The sequence below is a fragment of the Halichoeres trimaculatus genome, unplaced genomic scaffold, assembly GCF_033239565.1.
Source record: "Halichoeres trimaculatus isolate MK-OKI-2021-1 unplaced genomic scaffold, fHalTri1.1 fHalTri1_scaffold_17, whole genome shotgun sequence".
Classification (NCBI taxonomy): domain Eukaryota; kingdom Metazoa; phylum Chordata; class Actinopteri; order Labriformes; family Labridae; genus Halichoeres; species Halichoeres trimaculatus.
The window spans coordinates 9,008,502-9,035,202 of NW_027437195.1; the positions used below are offsets into that span (position 1 = coordinate 9,008,502).

At 40.4% G+C, this 26,701-nt stretch overlaps 1 protein-coding gene across 1 annotated transcript in view; it reads right to left on the bottom strand.

Moving 5' to 3' along the window:
• The window catches only part of eipr1 (EARP complex and GARP complex interacting protein 1), a 75,803-nt gene that overhangs the window by 31,384 nt on the left and 17,718 nt on the right, over positions 1–26,701 (bottom strand). Inside the window, exons 5-6 of the mRNA XM_074691317.1 lie at positions 15,265–15,364; positions 4,234–4,370 (exon numbers count right to left, since the gene is read on the bottom strand). Coding sequence (XP_074547418.1) covers positions 4,234–4,370; positions 15,265–15,364 — 237 coding nt within the window. The remainder of the gene's footprint in view (positions 1–4,233; positions 4,371–15,264; positions 15,365–26,701) is intronic.

Consider the following 26,701-nt stretch of genomic DNA (forward strand, 5'->3'; position numbering starts at 1 on the left):
GAATTGAGGCAAGTAGAAGAAATGGAGCAAGGAGGAGAAATTGACGGCGAGAGAGAGTTCCTGTTAGATTCAGATGCTGTGTCTCAAGACACCGGAGAGGCAACGGCGCTGCCGTTCCCAGTCGTAAGAGATACAAGTTTAATGCTGACTGGCAGAAAGCTTTCCCATACAGGGTTCAGATATACATTGATGCGAACCCTCCCCTCAAAGTTCAAGCACTTTCTGTAAAAACTTCATTAATGTTGTATATTATAACACAATATAACAAGCTTAAGTCTGTTGGAGAAAAGTATTGGGCTAGGATTACCGGTCAATAACAGAAAATTGTTATTTTATTATATTTTTTGTAATTTAGTTTTTAAACCATTCCTCAGTTGCACTATGCACAATAATTCACTTTAATTCACTTTAAGTCTATGTTTATGTCACTTCCGAAAGTATGTTTTTTATTCTAATAAATCTAATTATTCCGCTTACAAAGACCTCCTCCTGTACTGCGTATCTTTGTATTAAAGAAAAACATACGACTTGGTAACTTTTCATCGTGCTACTAAAAATATTTGCTCCTAGATTATTTAACTTGGTTGCACCCATGCTACTTGGGAAAATGCTAAGCGCCAAGCCCTGCCGGTAACTATGAAGAAACTTGGACCACAAGTAGAGGTGATGATAGCAGCTGTGATAAAAGCTGTGAAGATAACAATGCATCACAGTGAGATGTTGACTGACATCAAATCACTAGGACTGATGGTAGGATTAGTTAGAAACTAAATTCACAAATAAATTTAAATCAATGAAATAATCTTTTAATTCCTGATTTGTCAGAGTGTTTGTATCTTCAGTTAGTTGCGTAATAAGTGGGATAATATATGGTAAGCAGTACAGTAAAGCTGACACGAAGCATCAGGATCTCAAGTGTCGGCTTTTAACCAAAAAATTCTTTTGTCCAATAAATACCCATTTCCAAGCTTTAATCCTCACATGAACTAATATGATTCAATAAGTAACACTTATCTGGATAACTAAATATGGATGCTAACATAGCAGAGATTTACATGACGGGGCTTTTCGGTGCAGTTAGACATCATATACCTGGGCAGCACCTGAGCAGAGACGGTGAGGACAGAGCCATGTTGTGTCAGCACCCTGTGGTAATATTTTCATTCAGAGTGATGAGTCAAATTAAACTCTTATTCCTCTGCTCTGCTCTGAAACATCTTGTAATGACATGTAAACACGTGCTGAAACAGTTAAGCTGTGAGAGATGAACCCACATGAGTCTTACGTGACTCACTTCTGTCAGATTTAAATGTTCCAAACATCAGACTGGGTTTGAGTCAGGTGTCTTAAAAGCTCAAAGGAAGCTCAATCTTTTAAATATTCAATCCTCAACGCGACCACAGATCGGTTTTGACATTCTTCTTTCCTGGTACTAACGCATGGCAGACACAGTTATTGAACACGTGGTTTTATATCAAGTATATTCAGGTTTCAGTAGAAATGATCGATACAGTTTTCCAGAAAAGACTGTTTAACTGTAAGGAATCTCTGATTACAATCCTTTTATGTCTGCATTGCTGCTCAAAGTCTGCTAAAGAAGCTTCACTCACGTGGCTCAACTCGAGTTGTGACAGGAAAAGTACTTAGTAGAAAAATATTAGAAATCATTAAAAAAAAATAGAATTGATTAATCACAATAACGTGTGGCCCAAACATTTCAAAAACCAGTCACTAAGACTTAATTTCTCTGTGCTCCGGGTTAAATATGGACTTTTTAAGTTTTGCAAAGTGAGCAGGCAAAATGATTACAAGGCTCAAATGTGTCATAACTTTGTTGATGCTCTGCTCCAAGAATGACGTAATTTTATGTCAGTAGCACATCCTGAGAGATAAATGAAACATCTGTGAACAGCAACATTCTCACTGAGATTTTATCCAGAAAGATTTATGTTTCTGTTAACTATTTTATATCCCAGCAAAGGGCTGTGAGAATTTTAGTTTGCCCTGTATAACAGTATGTTGTCTCAGGGGGCTTTTATTTTGAAGGAAAGAAACAGAAGCGTGGTGGGTTACGATCTACAACAAACCCTGGTGAGCTGGACAAAGTTTGGACTGTCTTATTATAATGTCTGATCCTCATGTTATTGTTTTATTTGAGGCACACAGTCCAGGCATCAGTACAAACCCTTGGCTACATCAGTGAACTCCACATTGCATTGTTCAATTGGATTTAAGTCAGGTGATTGACTAGGCCATTCTAACAGATTGATTTTCTTTTTTGGAAACCATTTGAGAGTCAACTTTGTGCTTTGGATCGTTGTCCTGCTGGAAGGTCCAGCCACGTCTCATCTTCATCATCCTGGTGGATGGCAGCAGATTCATATCAAGAATTTCCCCATACATGACTCCATTCATTGCTCCATCAATTATATGAAGTTTGCCAACACCATGAGATGAGAAACAACCTCATGCCATGATGCTTCCACCTCCAAACTTCACTGTTGGTGTAGTGTTTTTTGGGTGATGTGCAGTGCCATTTCTCCTCCAAACATGGTATGTAGTATGACAGCCCAAAAGTTCAGTTTTGGTCTCATCTGACCAGACAACATTCTCCCAGTATTCTACAGGCTTGTCAAGATGCTGTTTAGCAAACTTTAAACAAGCTTCAACATGCCTTTTCTTGAGGAATGGAGTCTTGCGGGCTGAGCGTCCATAGAGGCCATGGCTATTGTTTTCTCTGTAACAATTGTACCTGCTGCCTCCAAGTCTTTCTGGAGCACTTTCAGGATGGACCTTGGCTCGTTCAGTACTCTTCTGACTATCTTTCTGACTCCCTGGTCAGAAATCTTACAAGGAGCTCCTGTGCGTGGCCTGTTGATGGTAAGGTGGTGCTTCTTCCACTTGCAAAAAATGGCCCCAACGGTGCTGACTGGAATATTCAGGTGCTTTGATATAAGTCTGTAGCCAGTTCCATTCTGATGCTGAGCAACAATCAGGTTGTGAATGTCTTCAGAGAGCTCTTTGCCTTTACCCATCATGAGGTGTGCTGTATTTAACTGCTTGGTGGAAAAAAATGACCTTTTTTATAGGACCATCAATTTGCTCTAGCCCAGCTGATGTTGGTTTGCACTAAATGGAAGTTCAAGTAATAATTACTGACAGATTTCAGGTGGTATGGTGCATTTCCTTGCCAAAGTATACAGCCTTTCCATGGCGTGTTAAATACGTTTTTTCTTGTGTTATCGTGCTTAATTCCACATAATCATTATTTATGGACCTGAATGTTGTGATTTCTTTTCATGTGTGGATTATTTGAGTTAATACCAATGTCTGGTAGAAATTTTGTTTGAATTGCATCTTTGGAAATGTGATGAGAAAAAAGTTGATGTGTTCAATACTTATTTTCCCTGCCGAAGATAAGGAGGTGAGTGAGCAAAAAGGGTGTATGAAGAAGAGGATAAAAGACCAATATGTGGAAGTACCCACTGAACTGTAGAGAGCATATAACTCATATTACCTTCGGGGCCCAAACAGATGAATCAGAATTCACATGCCTTATCTAATCCACAGGTCTCAGGAATTTAGAGCTGGTTCCAAGTTGAAGTCTGTACTTGATACCAAAACGTAGTCAAGGCTTCATTTCCTTGCTGTACTTCTGCAACTTGTGTGTCAGTTGTTTGTGTAGGTGTTGGTTAAACATCAGACAGAGCTGTTACACAGGGACTCCACGCTGGCTAAATTCAGCAGGATGCGCCTGAAAGGGAAACTTGTTTTACTTATGTTCTTCATTAATGGGTCTTGAGCTTTCTGGAATAACAACATCATGGTACAACTTTGCGAAACGCCACAATGCAAGCTTGGACAGGTCTGTCCGTGTTGGATGGAGGTTGGATTGACATGCATGATGCAGTCTTTGAGGAGGTAAACCCCGAGCGTTTTGGTAAAACTGAGCTGAATGGATTTCATGACATAACATATGCTGTATGAAATTTGATCTAGAAGATTGTTAGCTGTAATTTCAGATTTTGCTTTACAGAGAGAAATAAAACTTTGCAGGAAGAACAGTTTTTCATGCAAATACCAAGACCTGCTGGTACCTGATTGGATTAAACAACTTGGACTACAAAATGGGCTACAAACAGCACATCTCATATTGAAAACCCAGGCAGTTGGGAAGAACAGATCCTGTAGAAAATGACTCTTTTATTTTTGTTTTACAGCCCTCAGACTCACCTCATGGTGCGAAGGTCCCATCCTCGTATGGCCGTGTCGTTGGCAGTGGCGAGCTGACTGCAGTTGTGATGTGGGCTCCACTTCCCGGAGGTGAACTTCAGCTGACCTTTGCCCTCCAGGGTGGCCGTGCTGGAAACCTGCAGAGGACAACAACACCCTCATTAGCATCTCTGTACAGGGACATGAATTTCATATCACATCTGTGACAAGTTAAGGCAGAGTGGGGCATTCAATCAGCATAATGAGGCATTATTAGAAGTCCTCTCCTCTGCAGATTACAACTGTTCTGTGCTCAAGCACCCTGTGGTCATATTTTGGGCACTGATGGCTCACCACAGACAACCCCAGCAAATTAAAGGCAATATGAGACATGAAGATCCTTTGAAGTCTTTTTAAGACTGTTTTAATCCTTTATACTAATAATACATGCATTTATTGACATACACTCACCTGCCACTTTATTAGGAACACCTGTCCAACTGCTCGTTAACGCAAATTTCTAATCAGCCAATTAAATGGCAGCAACTCAATGCATTTAGGGCATGTAGACATGGTGAAGAGGATAGCTGCAGTTCAAACTGAGCATCAGAATGGGGAAGAAAGGTGATTTAAGTGACTTTGAACGAGGCATGGTTGTTGGTGCCAGACGAGCTGGTCTGAGTATTTCAGAAACTGCTGATCAACTGGAATTTAACCCACAACCACCTCTAGGGTTTACAGAGAATGGCCCCAAAAAGAGAAAATATCCAGTGAGCGGCAGTTCTGTGGGTGAAAAATGTCTTGTTGATGCCAGAGGTCAGAGGAGAATAGACAGACTGGTTGGAGCTGATAGAAAGGCAAAAGTAACTCAAATAACCACTGGTTACAACCGAGGTCTGCAGAAGAGCATCTCTGAACACACAACACGTCCAACCTTGTAGCAGATGGGCTACAGCAGCAGAGGACCACACCGGGTGACCCTCCTGTCAGCTAAGAACAGGAAACTGAGGCTACAATTCACACAGCTTCACCAAAACTGGACAATAGAAGATTGGAAAAACGTTGCCTGGTCTGATGAGTTTGGATTTCTGCTCCACGTTCAGATGGTAGGGTCAGAATTTGGCCTCAACAACATGAAAGCATGGATCCATCCTGCCTTGTATCAACGGTTCAGGCTGCTGCTGGTGTAACGGTGTGGGGGATATTTTCTTGGCTCACTTTGGGCCCCTTAGTACCAACTGAGCATGGCTTAAAGTCCCCAGCTTACCTGAGTATTGTTGCTGACCATGTCCATCCCTTTATGAGCACAGTGTACCCATCTTCTGATGGCTACTTCCAGCAGGATAACGCTCCATGTCATAAAGCTGGAATCATCTCAGACTGGTTTCTTCAACATGACAATGAGTTCCCTGTACTCAAATGTCCTCCACAGTCCCCAGATCTCAATCCAATAGAGCACCTTTGGGATGTGGTGGAATGGGAGAATCTCATGATGGATGTTCAGCCGACAAATCTGCAACAACTGTGTGATGCTATCATGTCAATATGGACCAAACTCTCTGAGGAATGTTTCCAGTACCTTGTTGAATCTATGCCACAAAGGATTTAGGCAGTTCTGAAGGCAAAAGTGGGTCCAACCTGGTACTAGCAAGGTGTACCTAATAAAGTGTCTGGTGAGTGTAGTTTCCTTAACAATAGATAACAGTGTCTGAGGAATTTCAACCCAAAGATAATCTCAGAATCTGAGCTGCTGAGAAGCAAAAATTCTTTCAGGTGAAATTTGAACATTCAGAACTTTCAAACAAGACGACATGCTGTTATTGGACATTTATCAGACTTTGTACATACATTTCACAGGGCAACAAAGATGGTGAAATTAATCAAAGTCAAAACACTTCAAGGAATTTGAATAACAAAGCATATCACTTCATCAGACCACTTTAAAAATGGAATCCAATTAATTCAGCCGGCCGACTTTAGAAATGGTTATCTCTCCCTTTAACTTCCATGCATCTAACAACTCTTAAAAAGCAGCAGCAGTACCCTGCTCCATTTTTCTCTGCTCTCTGACTATCTGCAGGTTTTTATCCCCATCTCTCTCCTTCTCCCATTTCTCCCTCCCTCCTCCCTCCTCCCTCCTCCCTCCTCCCTCCTCCCTCCTCCCTCGTCTCTGCCTGTTGGAGCAGGGATCATCGATCGCCCCGTCACTGCACAGCTCCCTGGTACACTCTCATTATTTCAGCTGGAGAGGACAGAGAGAAAGAGGGAGAGAGGCTGAGCAGCAGGGATGCAGGCGAAGGGAGGAGAAGCAGAGGAAAGGAAAAGGAGTCAAAGGAAAGAAGCTGAAGACAGATAGCAGGGAGGGGACAGAAGAAATGGGACAAGGAGAAAACAAGGTTTCCACTGTGGCCTTTATGTCACTTAGTACATTATCCTACCTTTTTCACGTTGCGTATCGTGGAGTTTGAAAAGTCAGCTGCTACTTTCACTGAACACCACCCTTTTTCTATGAAAGACTGAGTCACTATGACTGTTCTTGGACCAATGTCACCGGTCTCTCTTTATCTGTGTTCACCTTTCCTCAAATAAGGTGATACCTGAAACACTTAAAAATACAACTTTTTCACAAACCTGTGTCAAAGCTTGTCTCTAAAAAGGTTACGCTCTTTAGGTCTGCAGTCTACAAATTCAGGCCTTTAAAAGTACAGGCCAAGTCTCAAATTGACACGGTAAAACTCAGTGTATAAGACACACTTTGGCTCTCTGTTTTGTCTGACTTTCCATTTGGTGTAGATTACAGTGACTCCTGTGGCCAGAATCAGTAGTGTGTTTCTATGATAAAGACTTCCCATAAGTACCATCGCCCAACTGCCGTGAAGACATGCATTTGTTTTGGAGAGCAGATCTTTTTAAAAATGCTTTTCTTTGTTTTGCAGGACACAAATTGACGAGGTAATGTATTCACTTTTAGTTACGTAGCACTATTGCTTGAAACGTGACAACAATAAAACTTTCCATTCAGAAAAACACATTTTGGTGCTGTTAATCTTATTTTAAATTGTCGGGCAAATACATTAAAGTGAGACTACTTCAAGATCACTTTTAAAGTCCTCACAGGGCCTTTACCATTTCTCCTCAGAGATGCCATCAGATTTCTGGTGCAACCACAATCAATCCCAAATGAATTGTAGAGCAAAAATGAAACAACCCTGATCATCATACCTTTTTTTCCTCTGGTGTCAAATCTGATTGACGCTGAATAACTCAAAGAACTGATAAAGTTCTCTGACAGAAGCTCTGTTAACTTCATGCTCAACTACTCTCCCTCTCTGCAGACAAACTACAGCAAAGCCGGAGCCGCGTGCATCCCAGGTTCCCAGCTTTATTAGTGCACTAACCAAATTAGGGACCCTAACAAGGCAGCACACACAACACTTGGGGACGTATTCATTTAGGACACAAGCGGCACTAATGCAGAGCTATCTGTCAAATCGCCTTGCATTTATGCTTTCTCTAGACTCTGGAAGAGAGGAGGAGTGTGTGTGCGAGTGGATGAGCGTGTGTGTTTGCAAGCAGATGTGCAGGACAAGGTATGTGGGTGTGCTGTGAGCCGGCGGAGATGTTCTCACTCAATTCCACCAGCGATTCTAATTGATGAGCCACGCACACACGCACTCACACACACACACACACACACACACACATATCTTCTTTTAAACAATGCACATGATCCTCTCTTATGTATGCATACACACACTCATACAAACACCCACACTGAACACACGCACACTAATCTGGGCCCGGCCCTTGAGAAGGAGAGACGGAGACACATCCACACTGCAGCTGGACACGGCTTGAGATGAACACATCACCCTCCGACAAATAGAGAGAGGAGAGAGGGATGAAAGGAGGGGGAGAAGGAGGGAGATTAGCATTCTCATCAGCACCAGAGGAATTTGTCTTGGCTGCCAAGCTCTCTCTCCTCTTTTCAGTCCCTCTCTCCTCATCAAGCCCACTCTCCGTCCTTTTCCGTATCTCCCTCCTCCTCCCTCCTAATCTCCATCTTTCTAATCAGTCAAACCCTCCATTGCTTCCTCTTTTCTCCATCCTCCTTCCATCCTCCCTTCCTCGTTTTGCTTCTTCTCCGCCATTACTCTCCACCTCTTCTTCTCTCTTGATGCAGGATTAAATTGCTGTGTCGTCCTGTGTCGGTGTCAGAGCAGGGAATCAACAACACCTCCTGCCTCTGTGGTCCTTCTTGACCTCACACCAGGTCACAGACCAGGATATACACACACTCCCACATACACACAGGCACTGAATAGATTATAAGAAGACCATGCATTAAAGACACAGGCATAAAGGAAGAGCACCATGACGAGATACAATACACGTCAAAGAATGTACACACTAACGGGCTGTTTATACGACAACGGTTTTAGGGTGAAACCCAAAGTTTTGTTGAGTTGTGTTGTTGTGTTTAATAATAATGATAAAATGAATAAATAAAAAAATAACTTTCAAAAATGTGGAAAAGTACAGAAAGAATCATACAGTTTATGTTTCTAATAAGGTCTGACGAATCAAATGAATGCCCGTATTTTTCAGGGATAAATTTGGGATTAAACGGGTCACAATATTAGTTTCCCTAGAAATCACTCCATCTCCACTACATAATGCACTATATAGTGAACATGCCATTTTGTAGTGCTTTCCGAAATCTGAGTGAGCATGGTCATTCACTATAAAGTCCACTCAGTGCATTTTGAAAAGTAGTGTATTTAGGCCTGTCACGATAATCAATAAATCGATTAACCGAACGATAAATAAAAACGTCCTCGGTAAGTTTGACAGCCTCGATAAACTGACACGTGCATGCATGTTTGTTTTCCTCCTCTCTTTCGACCAAAGAGGCTGAGTGAGAAGATGGCTCACTACGTCTATCTTTCCTAACATCGGGGTGCATAGGTTCTATAGCGGATTTAGCAGATTTATAGTGGAGTGAGCATCTGTCAAAAATGCGATCTTTGGGGTGAAGACGGGGCTGCTTGCGCGTACACACGGAGAGAGATGAAGCGAGCGTCCTGAGGGGTAAGGAGGAAACACGCGCTAATATGAGTGATGGGACGAAAGATACGGTTCTTAAGCCGCCTGCCTCAGTCCCAGTGTGGGAATATTTTGTTTTTTATCAGAATGAACAAAGTGTGAGCTCATGAACACCAACGAGCTGATATGTCGCATTTGTTTGAAAATAGTGGCGACGAAGAAGAAGACGGTGAGGTGCAGCGTAGCCTTGTTCTTTGACAATCCGCTCTTACTGAGGCCTTTGGTCGGCAAAGTAAATAGAAATAAAAGCGCCAAATGGTGGGCGCTCAAAGACAGCTACATTGCCAAAGAAATGCAGCCCTTCAATACGGTTGAAAGCCAGAAATGTTCAAAATGTTTGACAGACAGTACGGATTGACTGGGAAAAAGTACATGTTACAAACAATTCAGGAACTGTATAAACTCCCTTTTATTTAGGCTATAGTTTTTATTGTTGTTGGTTTTTTTGGAGTTTCGTTTTTTCTTTAGAGACAGGGTCTATGTTTTATTGTTTTTGATTAGTATTAATTATTTTCATTGACGTATTTTTTTAAGAGTCCACTTCATTTTCTTTGTATTTTTTTCTCTTTCTTCTTTGTTAAATTTATTATATTTTGTGTTTAATTTATTTTATTTAGAAGATCCTGACCTTTTGATTACAGTTACATAATCTAAAGAAATTAAAGTTTCTTGCTTTTGATATGGTGTACTCACTTTATTATCCCATTTATCATAATCACATCAATTAAAAAAAGGAAAAAAAATCAAATAATAATGACAATAATATCGTTTATCGGCAAAATTATTTTTGAAAATTATTGTCCAGCAAAATTTGTTATCGTGACAGGCCTAAGTGTATTAGTGATGCTCACAATGACCCTCACTTATGTTTTTTATTTCATTACTATTTTGTTATTATTTAACCATCTAACACCAAATCTAATCTAATCTATCTAATCTATCTAAATCTAATCTAACACCATCATCCTGAGTCTTTAAATACATAATGGGCATTTTAAAAACAAAAACAAAAAAAATTAAGAGATAAAATTGAAGATAAATGATTAAATAGATAAATAAATAATAACCAAAAAAAATTGTAACTCCGCCATAGTGTCTCTTCTGGGTCACTTTTGCCGGTCCCAAGCCCAGGTAAAGGAGGAGGGCTGTTATTTTCACATTTAAAACACAAGGAGGCCGAGGCCTGAGAGTGCAACTAAAAACTTCATTTGAATTATTTTATTGAATTTGAAAAGCATGATCCAAAAATTTAATTTAATGTTTTAAAATTTTCAGCAAAATATCAGCTTTCATCACTGAACAAATAAGTGTACTTAACTTTCTCACAAGAGATTCATTGTTAATCCATTCAGCATGTTATATCTCTCCTACTTCCCACAGCAGCGGTGTGGAGAAGGCTGAAAGAGCTGTCATTCTGTCTTTGAAAGGATACTTGCATACTAACACACGTAATCTCCTTCAGCGTGTAAAAAAAAAACAAGCCATATTTAAAAACATCAACATCACTTTTAAAATTAACCAAACAACAACGAAAATGCACCATTTTGGATGCTTTGACAGCAAACATTCAGCTGTGACTGAAAATCCCCTGCAACAACAAGCGTGTCGGCCGATGTGCATCAATTTTAAGTGCCCCCTGGAAACACTTCCGTTGTGTTGTAGTGTATTTGAAGTATGTTTTTCTAATGTGTTGTTTTGTGGTGTTTCCAGCGTGTTTTCTGCACACCTGTTGTCAAATTGATGAAGATGTTGTTTTGATTTGCTTGTGTTTTGTATTTTTGCATGTGTTTTCATAAGTTGCAGGGCTGTGAGCTCTCAGGGCCTCTGTAGGTTAGAGCCAACTTTGGAAAAATACCACATAATTTATACAATATTTAGTGTTTAAGCCAGCTAGCCATGCAAGAAATGAGTACACTGCAAATGAAAAATGTTTCAGAGGAAGTTCCCCTTAAGTTTCTCTTTGTGTCTCTTTAACAGACTGGTAGTTTGACCTGAATTATTTAGGTTGTGTTTTTATTTTAGTCACATTAACTCATTTGTTATCAGTGTGTAAAATAGTTTAAGCGTCCAAAATAAAGCTAGGATGTTTGGAAAAGCTGTGTTAAAAAAATCATTGATCTGTGTAACAGCATGTGGGACAATTTTGACCAAAACAGCACATAAACACATCAATGTGTGAGGATTCATCTCATTGTGTTGTCTGACTGATGTAAAGAATCATTTCAGCCACTTAAATGTTTCAAAGCCTCTACAAAGACGAGCTTCATTCTGGTCTACAGCTTCCATTTTTGTTTTTTCCCCAAACTTCAGCTGCCTTCTTAGACTTTACTGTTATTAGCCATGACAAACACAGGATAACAACAAACATGCAGGGGAAACAGGTTGTGGTGCTTGGAGAAGACAACTAATCAAACATGCATCCGCTCAGTTAATTCTTATTTAGTGCATGAATTAATATTGCAACAGGTAGCACCTGACTGCAGAACAGGTCTTCCTCACTGAAGATCCCACCTTAAAATGAACCTGACAGTTCAGGAAGTGTAAAGGTGTTTGTAGTAATATGCATGAATGTGTATATGAATTATGGAAAATGAGCACAGCCTCTCAAGGATGAGCAACATATGATGTGTGTGTAGCCTCAGGGAAGGATCTGTGTGCATGTAGTGTTTCATTAAAACTTTTCCTAACTTCACTTCAGAAGAACGATGCTAGCTTAAAGCTAAAGTTAGTTTTTAAAGGGCAAGGAGGGAACAAATGTTGGTCTGAGGCGATGTTCTCACAGTTCATCAAAAAGGAAATGACTGATTCTCCAGAATGTCTGGAACACGGCGTACTGCTTCATGATTTATTATTTACTCTGCGTGGTTTTCAAGCAGGAGCTTCAACGACAAACAGGTCAGTGTGTTGGTAAGTTCGCTTTTTGTTTTGACTGCGCTAAATAACTTGGTAAATTTTACCATCTGATCAGCTCACAGTGTCTGAAAATAAACTTTCTTAAAGGAGGCCTTTCTGCGTGCTACTCTACGTACCAACAAACTCAAACTCTGTTGACTGAAATGACAACTGAGAACAAGGTATTACAATCCATGTTAGCTTCCTTGCTAATCAAAATAAAATGTGTATCACTAGACTATAAAAGTGATGCATTTTTTAAAACTTCTCATAAGCATGCTAAAAGAGACTGAGGCTATAGCAGGGGTCTGAAAATCAAATAACCAGAGGACCACTGAGCATCCAACCTTGTTGCAATGGGGCCGCTTCAGGTGCTCCAGCATGGCTTGAAGATGGACATCACTAAGTCTGGACCTGTTCTTTGATTTGCCTCCTTCCTTGTTCTCTGGAATACATTTTGTTGTGTAGACGGCTCTTTTTTTAGCTGTGCAGCTATCAGTTATTCTTAGGTAACAAAAGTGGGCCAGACCATGGAGGCAAGAAGCCAAATTTCACCATAAACTGATATGAAGGGATGGGCCACATGAAATGGTTTCATGGGCTGTATCTGGCCCCTAGTTTAAGACCCCTGGGTTACAGCTTTCTGACTCTGACATTATCAATCACTGATTAAAGCAGAAATCACAAAAATAAAGATACAGCTGTTTCTTACATTCGTACAACATGACACAAGAATAAAGGCATAATAAGATTGTTTCATTCTACTTTTTCCACACTTCACCAGTCTGCCTCTCCTTGGGACTTCAGGCCTCTGTGGAAATGCAAACAATCGGCCTCAGGAACCATTTAGTAGCTCCAGGAACTATCAGAAACATTCACCTTGCAGACCCTGCCCTCCTATTGATTCTGTACCTCTGAAAGTGTTACTTCTCAGTAGGGATGGGTACTTAATTAGGTACTTTTACAGGTAATGACTGAATTCCGTCTGTAGTACCAAGCACCGATTCACATACAATCAAAAGGTACCATGTTTAGGTACCTAAACGCATCTTTGTGACTGTGAGGCAGCGGAAGAGTATGCAATTTTCCATGCTGTATATGAACACAGCATTGCAAGTTTATATATTAAGAGATAAAGTTAAGTTGAGTTAAGTTGAAGAACTCTGATATTTTATTATTACACAAATTAATGATTATTACCACATAAACACACACAAAAGCACTTGCCATTGGTATTGTATTGTTTCAAATAGGAAAGGTATCCATCTGTTCCTCTCGTACGGGGCCAAATTAAAACTAGAAGCCAGTTCTTTTTGTTGGAGAGCACATAGTTCTTCAAAAAGTCCCAAGTTCCCGAAAAAAGTTCCTTGGGTCAACGAGCATCTTTTGTCGGCAACAATAAAACTTTAAATGATTATTAATTCTGGTGACGGCGAGGAGAGAATTATTTATACAGCCAAACATGCAGTCATCTTTCTAGATTTCCCAAAACCAAGTAGAACAAAGCTTTTATCCTTTGCAGGAACTCTGAAGACCTGCTTTCGCACAGCAAAAGAGCACACACAGAAAAGACACACCTGGGAAAACATGCCCAAAAAAGATGGCCATCATTTTCAGAGCCACATCCAGCATAACGTTTCACATCAGGCCGATGGATTTTAAGCTTAAGCTCTGCTTGAGGTGAATACAAATGAATGATCAATAATTTATGGTCCATGCAGACTCAGCGACAGAGCTGCAGAAAGAGATTGACAGTGTGTGAGCATGCATTCATGCAAACTAAGACCAGAGATTTTCAACGCAAGCTTAATGACATTAAATGAGCACACGAGTGTGCACTGACATGAAAACACACACACACACACACAACACACACACACACACACACACACACACACACACACACACACACACACACACACACACACACACACACACACACACACACACACACACACACACACACACACACACACACACAGGTATCTATTATGTATCCATACAGCCCATGACCGGCTTCTCCTTTGTGTGCATCTCAACAAGAGCACGAATCACCAATTACCCGTCTATACTCTTCTCTAATGGAACAACACACACACACGCACACACAAACACAGACACACACACACACACACACACCACAACTCTATTACTTTCTCCGCGCTCACACACGGGCACACACACACCTGACACACACCATCATCCTGAGTCTTTAAATACATAATGGGCATTTTAATTGCAGAGCCGACAGGTTGGAGACCGGGAATTTACAGTGAAGAGCCTCTTCACCTTCCATTAGGAAGGACAAAACTACAAAGGAACCGGCCAAAAGTACTCAAACACACCAGGAACATGGTGTTTTCTTCTTTTTTTAAACATCTTAAAATCCATAGCAGTGTACTTAAGACTGAACCATGATGAATGAGTGGATGGATGGAATATGAGTTACGCTTTTTTTGTCGTTGTTTTTTTTAAACTTAACTAGAAAAGTTTGAGCCTGTCTGTGTTTCCTGTTTTTATACAACCCTGCACCTGTTTCCAAAGGTCCACGTCATCTCATCTGTTTGCATGGTAAACTGCCCCTGCAGCTCCTCCACTTTTCACTCTTGACTTTCTCCAAGAAGCTTTTTGATACCAACAGTTGACAGTTTTCATGGCGTTGCAGTGTCTTTGATTGTCTTGGAAACAGGGCGTAAGACGATGTCAGCACTGCTGCAGCGAGCAGCTGTTCAACAGCCTTTCTGTTACTTATGAAACAAAGCTATTACTATCACTGTGGGAGAGACTCGACCAGAATAATGTTGAAGTGGTCACAGCTTAGAACCCAGGTACTGTGACTACATCTGTGTGTAAGTGTAGGAGTGTGTGAGAGTGTGTGTATGAGATAGGACGAACAGTGGACACTCTGCTGTTGTTGCAGAGAGGATATGTGGGTCTGATAACACCAAGACGATATGGTTGTTATCAAATAATGAGTTAGCTATTGTGCGATATGGTGTGTATGTGTGTGTATGTGGGTGTGTGTGTGCTATACAGTGTGTGTGTATGTCTTACTGTGGCCTGTGTGGAGCTCTCCTGCAGGTCCCAGAGCAGTGCATGGTTATCGGCCAATGAAATCACGCGCTTGCCGTCCCCCATGGGCTCCCACAGCACGCTGTAAGTACACAAAGGCAAACGCACAAAACCACAAAGTCACACTCAATTAGAATACAGATGTTGGTCAAACATGCATATATTATCACAGGGGGACTAAGATTGCTGGTCGGATTTCACATGCATGCTAAATAAAGAGGGTTATATAGAGTAAAACGACTGAACTGGCTGCACTATAAGAGAAAACTTAGAAAGTGATGGTAAAGGAAGACGTCAAAGACACAAAAATGGCTCGCTGTGTCAGGTGTTTAAGGACAGGTAGATAGAAAAGTAAATGTCAGACTCTGTTTAAAAAAAGGAATCTGATTCATGAATCCTGTTCACCTTAGTTTGCTTCTCCTGAGTATGAACAGCAAAGTTTTAACCCAGAATCATTGAACTATTAGCGTAGCTGAGGTGTGTAGTGGGCAGGTTGTTATCAAACTGTAGTATCTCAACATTATGACTCACTTAAACATGTCAGAAATTTATGTTCATTCACATTAAAGGTGAAAACTGAAGTATTTTGTAGTGCAACAGGGAACAATAATAACTTTCTAATTTATAAAAAAAAAGATTCACAGCTTTTTTATATATTCAGAAAGTGAGCCGCACAGACAAAAGCTAAAGTTTGAACAAGAATGTAAACACGTTTGCTTCTGCCATAAAAAAATATATATAATTTTCTTTTCAATGTGGGCTCGAATTAAGAAGCCAGTAATGTTAGACTTTTGCAGGAATTTATAAACACACTTTGGCTGATAACAAAACACAAACAGGACAAATAACAGATGATTAATGGAGTAAGCATAGTGATGCTCTGAGTACCTCATCGGCATGTGGGAGCCTGTGTTTTCCACTTGTTATCTACAACCATTTCAGCAATTTAAAATTTTACATACCTGAAATATATTTTCATATCTGTCAATAAGGAAAAAAAATTAAAACTTTGATTTTCTCATACAAATATGAGGAAAAAATGCATTTCATAGGGGAGCGGCCTTTCGCATGTCAGCAATGACTTCATTTTTCACTCTGGATGTTGCAGCTTGTTTTCAATGCCAGGAATACACCAGATACGTCTCTGATCCGGCTCTGCTGTCTTACATGTTAAGTGTTTCTCTCTCGTCCCTCAGCTAACACCAGCTGCATGTTCAGTCCAGCATTTTGCAGGACTGTCCGACAGCTGAAGTCACAGACAGAGGAGTTGCCCGGATTCTAGGCGCCAATCTAGGCACCCCCCTGTTGGCTATGGCTGCCTTTTGCAGCAGCTCTCTCTTCTTTGTCCGTTTCTTGAATTTTTTTCATCTCTTTTTCGTCATCTTTGTATTTCGAGTGGGTCATTACTTTGTATGGTTCATTTGTTTGTCATGGACACCAAACTTTTTGTGGCTTCGAAGATATTTTTACTACTTTTTCTCCTGTGTTTGTCTGGAGATCCTACATGTAACCATGGCTGCATTGTTTACATGTGAACTCAGCTGTTAGCAGCCTGTAACATGTCAATGCTAACTAGTGTAAGGCTGGATGTTTCCCACAAGGTGAGGAAAAGGAGGTGAGGACAATGTGCTGGTTCTCAGGTGTGAGCTAAGGAGTGGCGACATGGACCTGCCCTTCCATCCATCGTCATTGGGAACGTTAGATCTATCTCCAATAAGATGGACGAGCTAGCCATGCTAACCCAGCAACAGAGGGAATACCAGAGGGCAGAGTAGCAATATGCTATTCACAGACATGGCTAACGGAGCTAACGTTAGACACCAACACCACATTGGAAGAGCTTCACCTGCTGTGAGCAGACAGGATCCAGGAGACAGAAACTGAACAGACTGCTGAAGAAGCTCAGTCCTGGACCCTGTGGAGGTGGAGGCTGGCTGAACTGGACAATGATGAACAAGCTGTCATCATCTATTTTCTCATGGACCTTTTTGCACTTTCTATACACTTTCTCACTTTTGTTTTCTTGATTGCTGCTGTAACTTCAATTTTGTTGTACTTGTTACAATGACAACAAAGTTCTACTCTATTCTATTCTATTCTATTCCCACCCCTAAAGATGATGATCCTCTTCACGTTCATGTTTGACTGTAAAACCTCAAATTATTTTGAAAGTAACAGGGCATTTTTGGGCAGTTTCCTCCTCCTGACCTCCTGTCCCACTTGATGTGTTTTTTGTAAATTGATGCTCTAGCACCCAGCAAAATTAAGAGGCTTGCCAATTTGCTGCAACCATGACAGAGTGATAGACATTTGGTGTGTTTTGGCCGTAAGAGGAAGCTTCAGTTTTTCTGGATTTTGGTGCCCTCTCTGGGCATAGTTGATGTACTTCTTGTCTTTTTGTTTATTTTGTCCAGTACTACATGTAAGTAGTCCTTAAAAAAAAGAAAAAAAAATTGTGCACCATGTTAAAAACACATCTTGTTAAGAATCTTATTTCTGGCATTAAAGTACCTACAAAGAAATATTCTACCCCCTGATAATCTCATTTGGTTTTGCAGCTCAGACAGGAAAATTAATATCAATTTCTGTTATAATTTATTTTAAAAACTGTCCAGTTAAAGTGTCACACTAGTTCACCATGATTTAACTATTGCATAGCAGACATATTATGAAGAGGATGGATAGTTGTGGATGGGAATCAGGGAACGCTAAGAAAAAATGATGGAAGTACAAATCAAGCAACAAGAGAGTCCACAAAAGCATCATCAGGATCAAATGGAGTGTGTTTAATGAGGATAAAACCAACAATTTACAACCATTTTCAAACTCTGCAGTTTGCAAACAGAGTTGGCTAGAAGGATGAAGGTTGGTGTGCCTCATAGGCTTAAGTCACGATGTGTTTTTTTGCACTGTTTTGTTGGAAAAAAAAATTCAGAGAGGGTACATTTTTGGAGGGAGAGTCAGCCCTGAGCAGGTTTAACTTACATAAATCAGGATTTGGCTATTGTTAATCACCCAAAATACTGAAACAGCTCACAAGTGAGCCGCGCACAGCAAGCACGAGGTTCTTATTGAAGAGCCAGCAGCCCAATTCTGTCAATCCAGCGTTCAAACACAGCACTGGGATGCAGAGCTGCCTCAGTGGTGTTAAAGAAGTGGTAGCTTTTACTGCATACTTAGCTTTGATTCCTCCCTGCATACTACTTTCTGAGGAGTATTGATTCCTCGCTGCATGCTTCTTGGAGATGTGATCCTCCACTGTGCTCTACTTAAAACATGTTCTGTGCACAAGCCATGGGGACCGATCCACACCTGACACTCTGGAGCCCAAACTGTTGCTTTATAGCTCCCTCAGTGTTGTTAGGATCAACATGCTTTTATGCTTCTGTTGTTTGTTCTCCTTAGTTTGGATGGGCTGAGCAGCTAAATGTAGGCGCAGACACAACTTCATGGAATAAGAAAGAGGACACAGCCCAAGTGAGAAAGCTTTTAAGTCTGAGTCCTGTCGACTTTAAAAGCAATATGTCAGAGCAGCCAGAGACCCGGCAATAAGCTAAACATAACCTTGGTCTGAGAAAGCTGCTATATGCTTGTTAAGGTCTGATCTGGTGTGACGTTTCAGCTCAGAAAATATCTGCCTCTAATTTGGGTTAAAGGATGTAAAATGTCAAAGAGGCACCGACGTGGTCTGGCTGAAGGTTTAGGTTCCTCATCGTGTCAAAGCATTAAAGCTGCTATTGTTAGAGGTTTACAAAAAGATGCCATTTATTTAAAGAGTTCATCAATCAGACAACCTCATTTTCTTTCACTCATCTGTCAACATGAAGCAGCTCTAACAATGCCAGCGTTTCAGAAAGAGGGTGCTGAAGAAGGTGAGTGTTCAGAGGAGATAAAAGAAATGACAGAGGAGGAGAGGGAAGACAAAATTACAGTTTGCTTTGGGTTTAAATTCACATTTTTAATTTGCATAACCCTATTAGGGAGGCTGAGGGGGACAGAGGAGAGGGAAGAGGTGTTTCAGAAATGTTAATTCAAAGGTTCTGTGAGGAGCAGCTTTTACTCCTTTTGTGAGTTTGGGATGTTCGTGCTGCAACATGCAGAGATGAACTTTGAGGTGTTGTCACTAAACAGAGCCCCATAGTGTCTCACAAATACTGACAGGTTTTACCTCTAGTTGAAAGAGAATCTGAATGCTCATTTATTCTGACTGCAGAATACAGATTTAATAAAATATCTTAACTTATCCTTTCAGACTAGCTCTTTTATTTGTCTGCTCTCTGGTTATCGGAGAGGACATGGTTAAATGACCTCCAGCTCATTGGCATTGTTGGTTTGCAGTCATTTCTTCTCAGACTTGTAATAGTTCAGCAATTACTGTAGTAATAAAGAAGGAAAAAGCATTTAATGCTGTAAAATACAAACTCAGTCTTAAAATAAAATGTCTTCTGCAGCTGGCTGTTGACTGATTGTCCTGCCTTTGGGAAGCAAACTGTAAACATCAAAGTAATGTCAATGTTAAATGCTTTTTTAGACATTCCTGTAAATGCATGATCTTGGTTGCCACCAAAAGTACTGATGTTCAAAAAAGCAAGAACTACCTTAACTCCCCCAAATGTTAGGACCCTGTGGAAAAAGTGCTTCTTAAAGCTTTGCAAACCTTTTAAATACCACACTTAATCAAAAATAGAGCACAAAAATAAATGAAAAATGTGAGCTAATCTTAGATATGACACCAGAAACATGATTAAAACAGTAAACCAGGAGACCAGGAGTCAAGGATCTCAGCTGTTCTGCAGTTCTGTTCTATTTTCATTTCGTGATGCTCCGAATGCTGGACTCTTCTACTACAGAGCCCTGCTGTTGCAATCCGTGCAAGATAACATTTGTTGTTGTCTCACTAAAATAATAATAAAAAGAGGGGCCACCTGCATCATGACAGACTTCACTCACCCAGCTTGTATTTAAGTGAAGTGGCCATTTGTTTTGGCCCCTACGCTCTTAAACAACATTTCAGGCCTGCAAAAAAAAAATTCTTTTGGGGTTTTGTTTGAGATGATTTTGGTTTGACAAACAGTAATTGTTTACTTTACTCCTAAAATATGAATTTAAAGTGAAGTCTCTGTGTCACATTCCTCTTTTGAAGGATTTGTTGTTAAGTTTAAAAAAGGAATATTTTTGTTTCAATACATTCAGGATTAAAAAGCACAAATTTATTTCATCCTACTAAATGAAGGCACCAACATTTTTTTCTTTTTTTTTTAGATTTATAAACATTTTAAAGATGTACAAGTCAGCAATTTCCATGTAGTTACACAGGTAAACACAGTTAATACAATTAAGGATCACATGCAGCCAGTGTTATGATTTATTTATTTATTTATTTTGTTTTTTGTTTGTTTTAGTAAATGTTACTGTGCATTTTTAAATGATTGATATTTAGCTTTGCATTTGGATTTTGCCACTAGCTGTGAGGGACTTTAAAAAAAAAATTGATTGTAGAGTAACTGTCAGTTTACATCAAGAGTTTTTTTTTAAAACATGATTTTGTACAGAGGATGTTACCTTTTTATGTAAAAAGTACAACAAATCATACATTCAGTTTGACTTTGCATTGTGTCTGTTTCTTTATCCTGTTAAATACATATATGAATTCTGTGTTTTAGGGTACTGCTGGTCTTAAATCTCATTAATGAATGCTTTTGTAACCCATGCTTTACAGATGATGGCTTAAGTACTAACTGATACTTAACTAATGCTTAACTAATGCTTAATCAATGCTACCAGCATGGTAATACTTTACAATAAGGGTACCTTAGTTAACGTTAGTTAATGCATTATTAAAGGTCCCATATTCCGCTCCTTTTCTGCAGTTTAATATGGATCATTGATGTCTTCATAAAATGGTAGTAACATGTTTTGGTCCAAAAAGCCAATAGGGCGGGGGAGAGGTTCGGGGTATCTGCTCCGGTGGACCAATCAGGTCAGACTTGCTCCTGATTGGTCAAAAAAGGAATTCGCTGATGTCGGCAAATCCCCAAAATCCAAACAGCTTGTTTTAGGTCAGGATTTTACATTCACAAACACTACTAAGTACAGGTTTTGTCATTAAATATCACATTTAGTGGGCTGGGAGGAAAGCCAAAGACCCACAAATTTCACTAAAAGACTTAATAAAGTGATTTTTGCATAATATGGGACCTTTAAGCATAAATTCTAAGTTTAATGAGTAAAATAATGTGTTACCTTAACACTAACTAACATATTAGTTATGCATTAACAATGAGTTAATTAATGTCTACTGGTCAAAGTTAATTAATTTATTATTAAGCATTGATAAAAGTAACATTATGTATTTAGTTATAATTTATCATCAGTTACCCAACATATACCTTAAAAAATGTATAGGACTGCCTTATAGGCATTACTTAACCATTACTGAATGCTTTTTAGGCCCTTATTGTAAAGTGTAACACATGTCTTCCTTAGGTTACACCATTACTATTTAGCATTAATTAAGCATTTGTTAAGTATAAGTACTGAGTCATCATCTGCAAAGCATGTGATACAAAAGCAGCTATTAACCAGATTTAAGGCCAGCAGCACCTGAAGACACAAAACTCAGATCTATTCAACAGGCTAAAGAAACATTTAAACAAATCTAACAGATTATTGCTTAACAATGCATTAACTAACGTTAATTAAGGAACCCTTATTGTAAAGTCTTACCAGTGTAGGTATGTTCATTAGATGTAACACACACTCAAAGACACAGGCTTGCCAGCTCACAGACACAATGGATGGACACACACCACTCTTCTTACAGAGAGACACACACCCTGACATATAAATCAGCACAGCACAGGACCAATTAAAATATACTCACCACTCTGGGATTTACACAGAGTATGCTCCCCTAAAGTATAAATTAATTCATTGAGCAGAGAGCGGAGGGCGTGCAGAATCTCACATTTCCTTCCTCTCCTATTAAAGGATATAAGTTATGTGCATTTGACCTTGAGCTCAGCAACAAGCTGGCACTCTGGATCCTGGAGTGGTATGTAAATACTGTCAGGGAGAGCTATGGAGGTTTTATAGCCCCATATATCTAAGTCTGGGACACAGATGCGCTCCTCTCTTTCTTTGTCCCTCTCCGTGTCTCTGGCTCATCAGATTGCTCCCCTGCTTTACTGTGCTTTGCATCCATATGAGTCCAATCCGAGCAGCTCCTATACAAATACAATAGCCAACACAAACAAAGTGTGTGTGTGTGCTGATGTGTGTGTGTGTCTTTTCTCCTTCTGGATAAGATTTAAGCTTGGATACACAGAGCCACAGGCAGTATGTTTCAGAGTGTGAGAGGTTTGAAAATTAGTTTTCCAGAAGGAAGACGTTGTAGCTAGGTTACTTTTATGGAGTCAGATCAGTCTCAAAACTTACAAATGCAAAATTTGTGTGCGTGTGCGTGTGCGTGTGCGTGTGCGTGTGTGTGTGTGGGGGGGTAAATGCATCCACAAATGCGTGAAATGATCCACAAAGGTGTAAGTTAATCCACAAATGTGTAAAATGTTTGTAAATGCGTGTACAAATCAACAAATGCATTTTTTCATCAGGGAAATTCTGTAGCCAATCAGATGTCTCACACTGGCCAATCACAGCACCCCCCAGTGCGCAAGTGACTTTGCGAGTTGATTAGCAAGTAGAAGAAGCTATCCAGAGCAACTACGATAGCAGATGCAGTATGGAGAAAGAAAAACGACCAAGGTAGTTAGGAGGTCAAATATTCACTTAGTGATCGTGTTGGCTCTCAAAGGCTCGGTGCAGGCTGCACTTGGTGATGCAAAGCTAAAAGCATGGGGTCCCTGATGTACTGAGCAGTATCAAAGAGATGGAGAACAGAGGCGCTCCTTGTGGAGGTCTGATGCAATTGTGTGAGGTCATGTCAACAACCAGGTTGCTTGGGGGGCTCTCTGAGAGGACGCTCCAGGCAATCCTGTCACAGGCCTCTTTCACACATGAGCTGCACTCTGTCCAGGTGGGATACATGTGTTAACCTAAACAGCCAAATATGTTCATCCAGACTTTTTCCAACCTGCCACAATGTAAAATGTTGTGGAGTTAAGGCGACTGACTGCATTTCAGATCCAGAGCACGCAAGCAGCAATCTCCAGGCGCTAGAAATGAAGCTGATGCTGAAGTGCTAAAAGCTGCAGTTCACGAGTGTCCGTTTGAGGCTGGCTGCAGAACCACAGGCACACACATTCAAAAAGCCAATCTTTAAAGACATTTAAACATCCAAATGATTTTTTTTTTATTACTTTTTGGGCTTTATATACCTCTAACTAGAGAGGATAGGGCAGTGGACAGAGCAGGAAACAGGTGAGAATGAGGAATGACATGTGTTACTAGGGCACAGGCTGGATTCAAACCCATGCCACCCACTCAGGAGCAAACCTCAATGAGTGGGACCGCTAAGCCATCTACACCCCATCTGGGTGATTTTCAGAGGAAAACAGCCCATGTTAAAACTAAATGAAACTTTACTTCACTACAACAACAAACATAATGGTGGGTAGAGCCTGGCCTAAAGCCAGCAGGTCAGAGGTTTTCCAAGGCTGATAAAGACAGCATGGATGAGGAATGGTTCATTAATTCAGAGGGAATCAGGTGTTGATGCACAGGAGCTAAGCTCCAAGCAAACAGAGATGAATTAGACACAGGTATGGTGGAAGTCTGGAGTACAAGTCTTGAGATATGCAGCCTTGTTAATGTGAGTGTACAGGCAAAGGGCAAAGTTGAGACCTCACCTGCTCAACCTCTGCATCTTGGTACATGTAGGCACTGCCCATCATGCACAACAAGCAGGTTAAGTCTTCATCTTGTTGAGGAAAGCAGGCTCAAACAAATCTTTGTTATCAACTGGTCAAGTTTAGCATCATCTTTGATATAAAACCCATAAGCAACTCAACAAACTCCTGATCAAAAGGCTGCATGGCCCAGTGATCAACACTCACAGAAAGAAGGTTGCAGGTTCAATTCCCCAGCCTATCTGTTAGGGCTGGGACAATATGCTTTTCTCACGATTTGATTCTATTACAATTGTTGAAGGGCCAACTCAATTTGAACTGCAATTCTTGAATATTTAGGATTTTTGTGGTTTTTATTTTGCTTTTTTAACACCAGACCATATAAAAAGTTAAAAGATGATGATGATATCTACAGACTATATAAGGAGCTGTTTTTCCCATAAAATGCACATCACATGAGTCAGGGAGAAACATCTAACCCTCTGCCCTCTGCTGGAGAAAAGTGGTAACTTTTTTCCAATCCAATTTATAAACAAAGACTGAATTTTAATTTGACTATATATATATATATATATATATATATATATATATATATATATATATATATATATATATATATATATATATATATATATATATATATATATATATGTATATGTATGTATATATATATATATATAGCTAGGTTTTTTCTTTTTTTTTCTTTTTTCTTTTTTTTTCTTTTTTTTAAATAAAGAATCCCAATTTCAATATCATCAAACAAAAAATCCTGATATATCCATTTTTGTTTTTTTTCTCCCACCCCAGTCTACCTTTGAGTTTCAATGTTCTCCCCATGTATGTTCTGTTGAGCTTCTTCCCACAATTCAAAAACGTGTTATTCAGGTTGATTGGTCTCTCTGTAGAGAGCCTGTAGATGCAATTGTAGGCGTAAATAGTTCTCTGTGTCTGCCTGCTAGCACTGTGATCGATTGTGATAGATGGAAACCTGACCAGGTGTACCCCCCTTGGGCCTAAAGACAGCAAGCATAGACTCCAGTCCCCCACGACCCCAAAAGGAAAAAGCATTAAAGATAATGGATGGATGGATAAAAGATGGATCTGGGAATTTGAGAATTTTAGACTGAACTCAAATGGAAGATGTTCCCAAATCTGAAGCATTTTACTTTTGTATTCTGGCAAATTTAAATGAGACCCACCTGTGACTATCCTGAACTTTACCAAAATTCCTGTTTTATCAGAACCAGCTCACCAAGCCTTCAGTGAAAAGCCTACATCGATAATGTGAGATGTGGTTGAAAAGGCTGGACACCACAGGCCCTGTGATCGACTGAAGCCTCCATCACACAAACAAACCATCAGCCTGGTGTGTTTGTGTGCGACCCCTCTGCTGGGGTACAATTGATCAGGACTCAGGGACCCTGACAGTGAAAATCACTGTTAGTGCTCAGCAAGAAATCATTTCACACACACGCGCGCACACACACACACACACTTTTTCATGACCAGTCAAACAGACAAGAAGAATATGGACCAGACGATCACTGCAGGACTCCTTTGAGTCTTTCACTTAAAATGGCTTCAGAATAATACACCACTGCATTCATGTGTGCAAAAACACCAAAATCAGACACAAAAACACCTTTTGCACCCTGCTGTCCTTCCACACTTAAGAAAATCAGTCGTATTGCTTTCATCACTCCCATGTAAGGCTCTGATTGGTTGAAATGGCTCCATAGAAATTGATCCAATCAGCCCAACTGAAACCAATCCAGAGAATGAAAAGGATAAAAACAAACACATGAGACCCTAAGACAGATTTCCCCTCCCCTTTTTAGCCCAATTTCCTTTTTTTTGGTGTGTTTTGCTGATATTTCTATTCAGAGCACGCTTCACAATGGGGCAGAGGCTCAAATGTTTGCCCACCCAAACAATGAGGGGATTTGGAGGAGGGAGAAAGTGTTATTGTTGGTGGGAGTGGAGGGACACCAGCCACGGGATAACACACACATGGAGGGTGCAGGAAACACACACGGGAAGACATGCTAGAGTGGACACACACACATCAAAGACTAACAGGGGCAGGTGGACACAGACACACACACACGCACAGGTTAGACAAAAGCTTCGCAAGAATACTCGATCACTTTACTCTTCGTCTGCTCACAAACATTCACACATACTCAGGCCGGTGCAGGCTGCCAGTATTATCTGTGTGTGTGTGTGTGGGTGTGTGTGTATATGTGTGTGTGTGTGTGTGTGTGTGTGTGTGTGTCATAGAGAGATGGAGGAGGTGGGCAGCAGACCAAAGCCATCCATCTAGGAGAGCCAATAGTGCACAGCATAGGCTACAGGCTTCACAGCACTGAACACACACTCCCACCTAACATGCACACACACACACTCTCTCTAAACACACACACACACACACACACACACACACACACACACACATACACACAAGTACACAGTGTGGTGCCCTTGTGAGGGTTACAGCTCTAAGGGTGTTAAGATGGAGGAGCCCTGGGCCATCAATCTTTCCCCAGCAGCCTTGCTTGACCTGCCCTCTGACAAGCAAAAACACACACTCACACACACACAAGGCTGCACCCCCG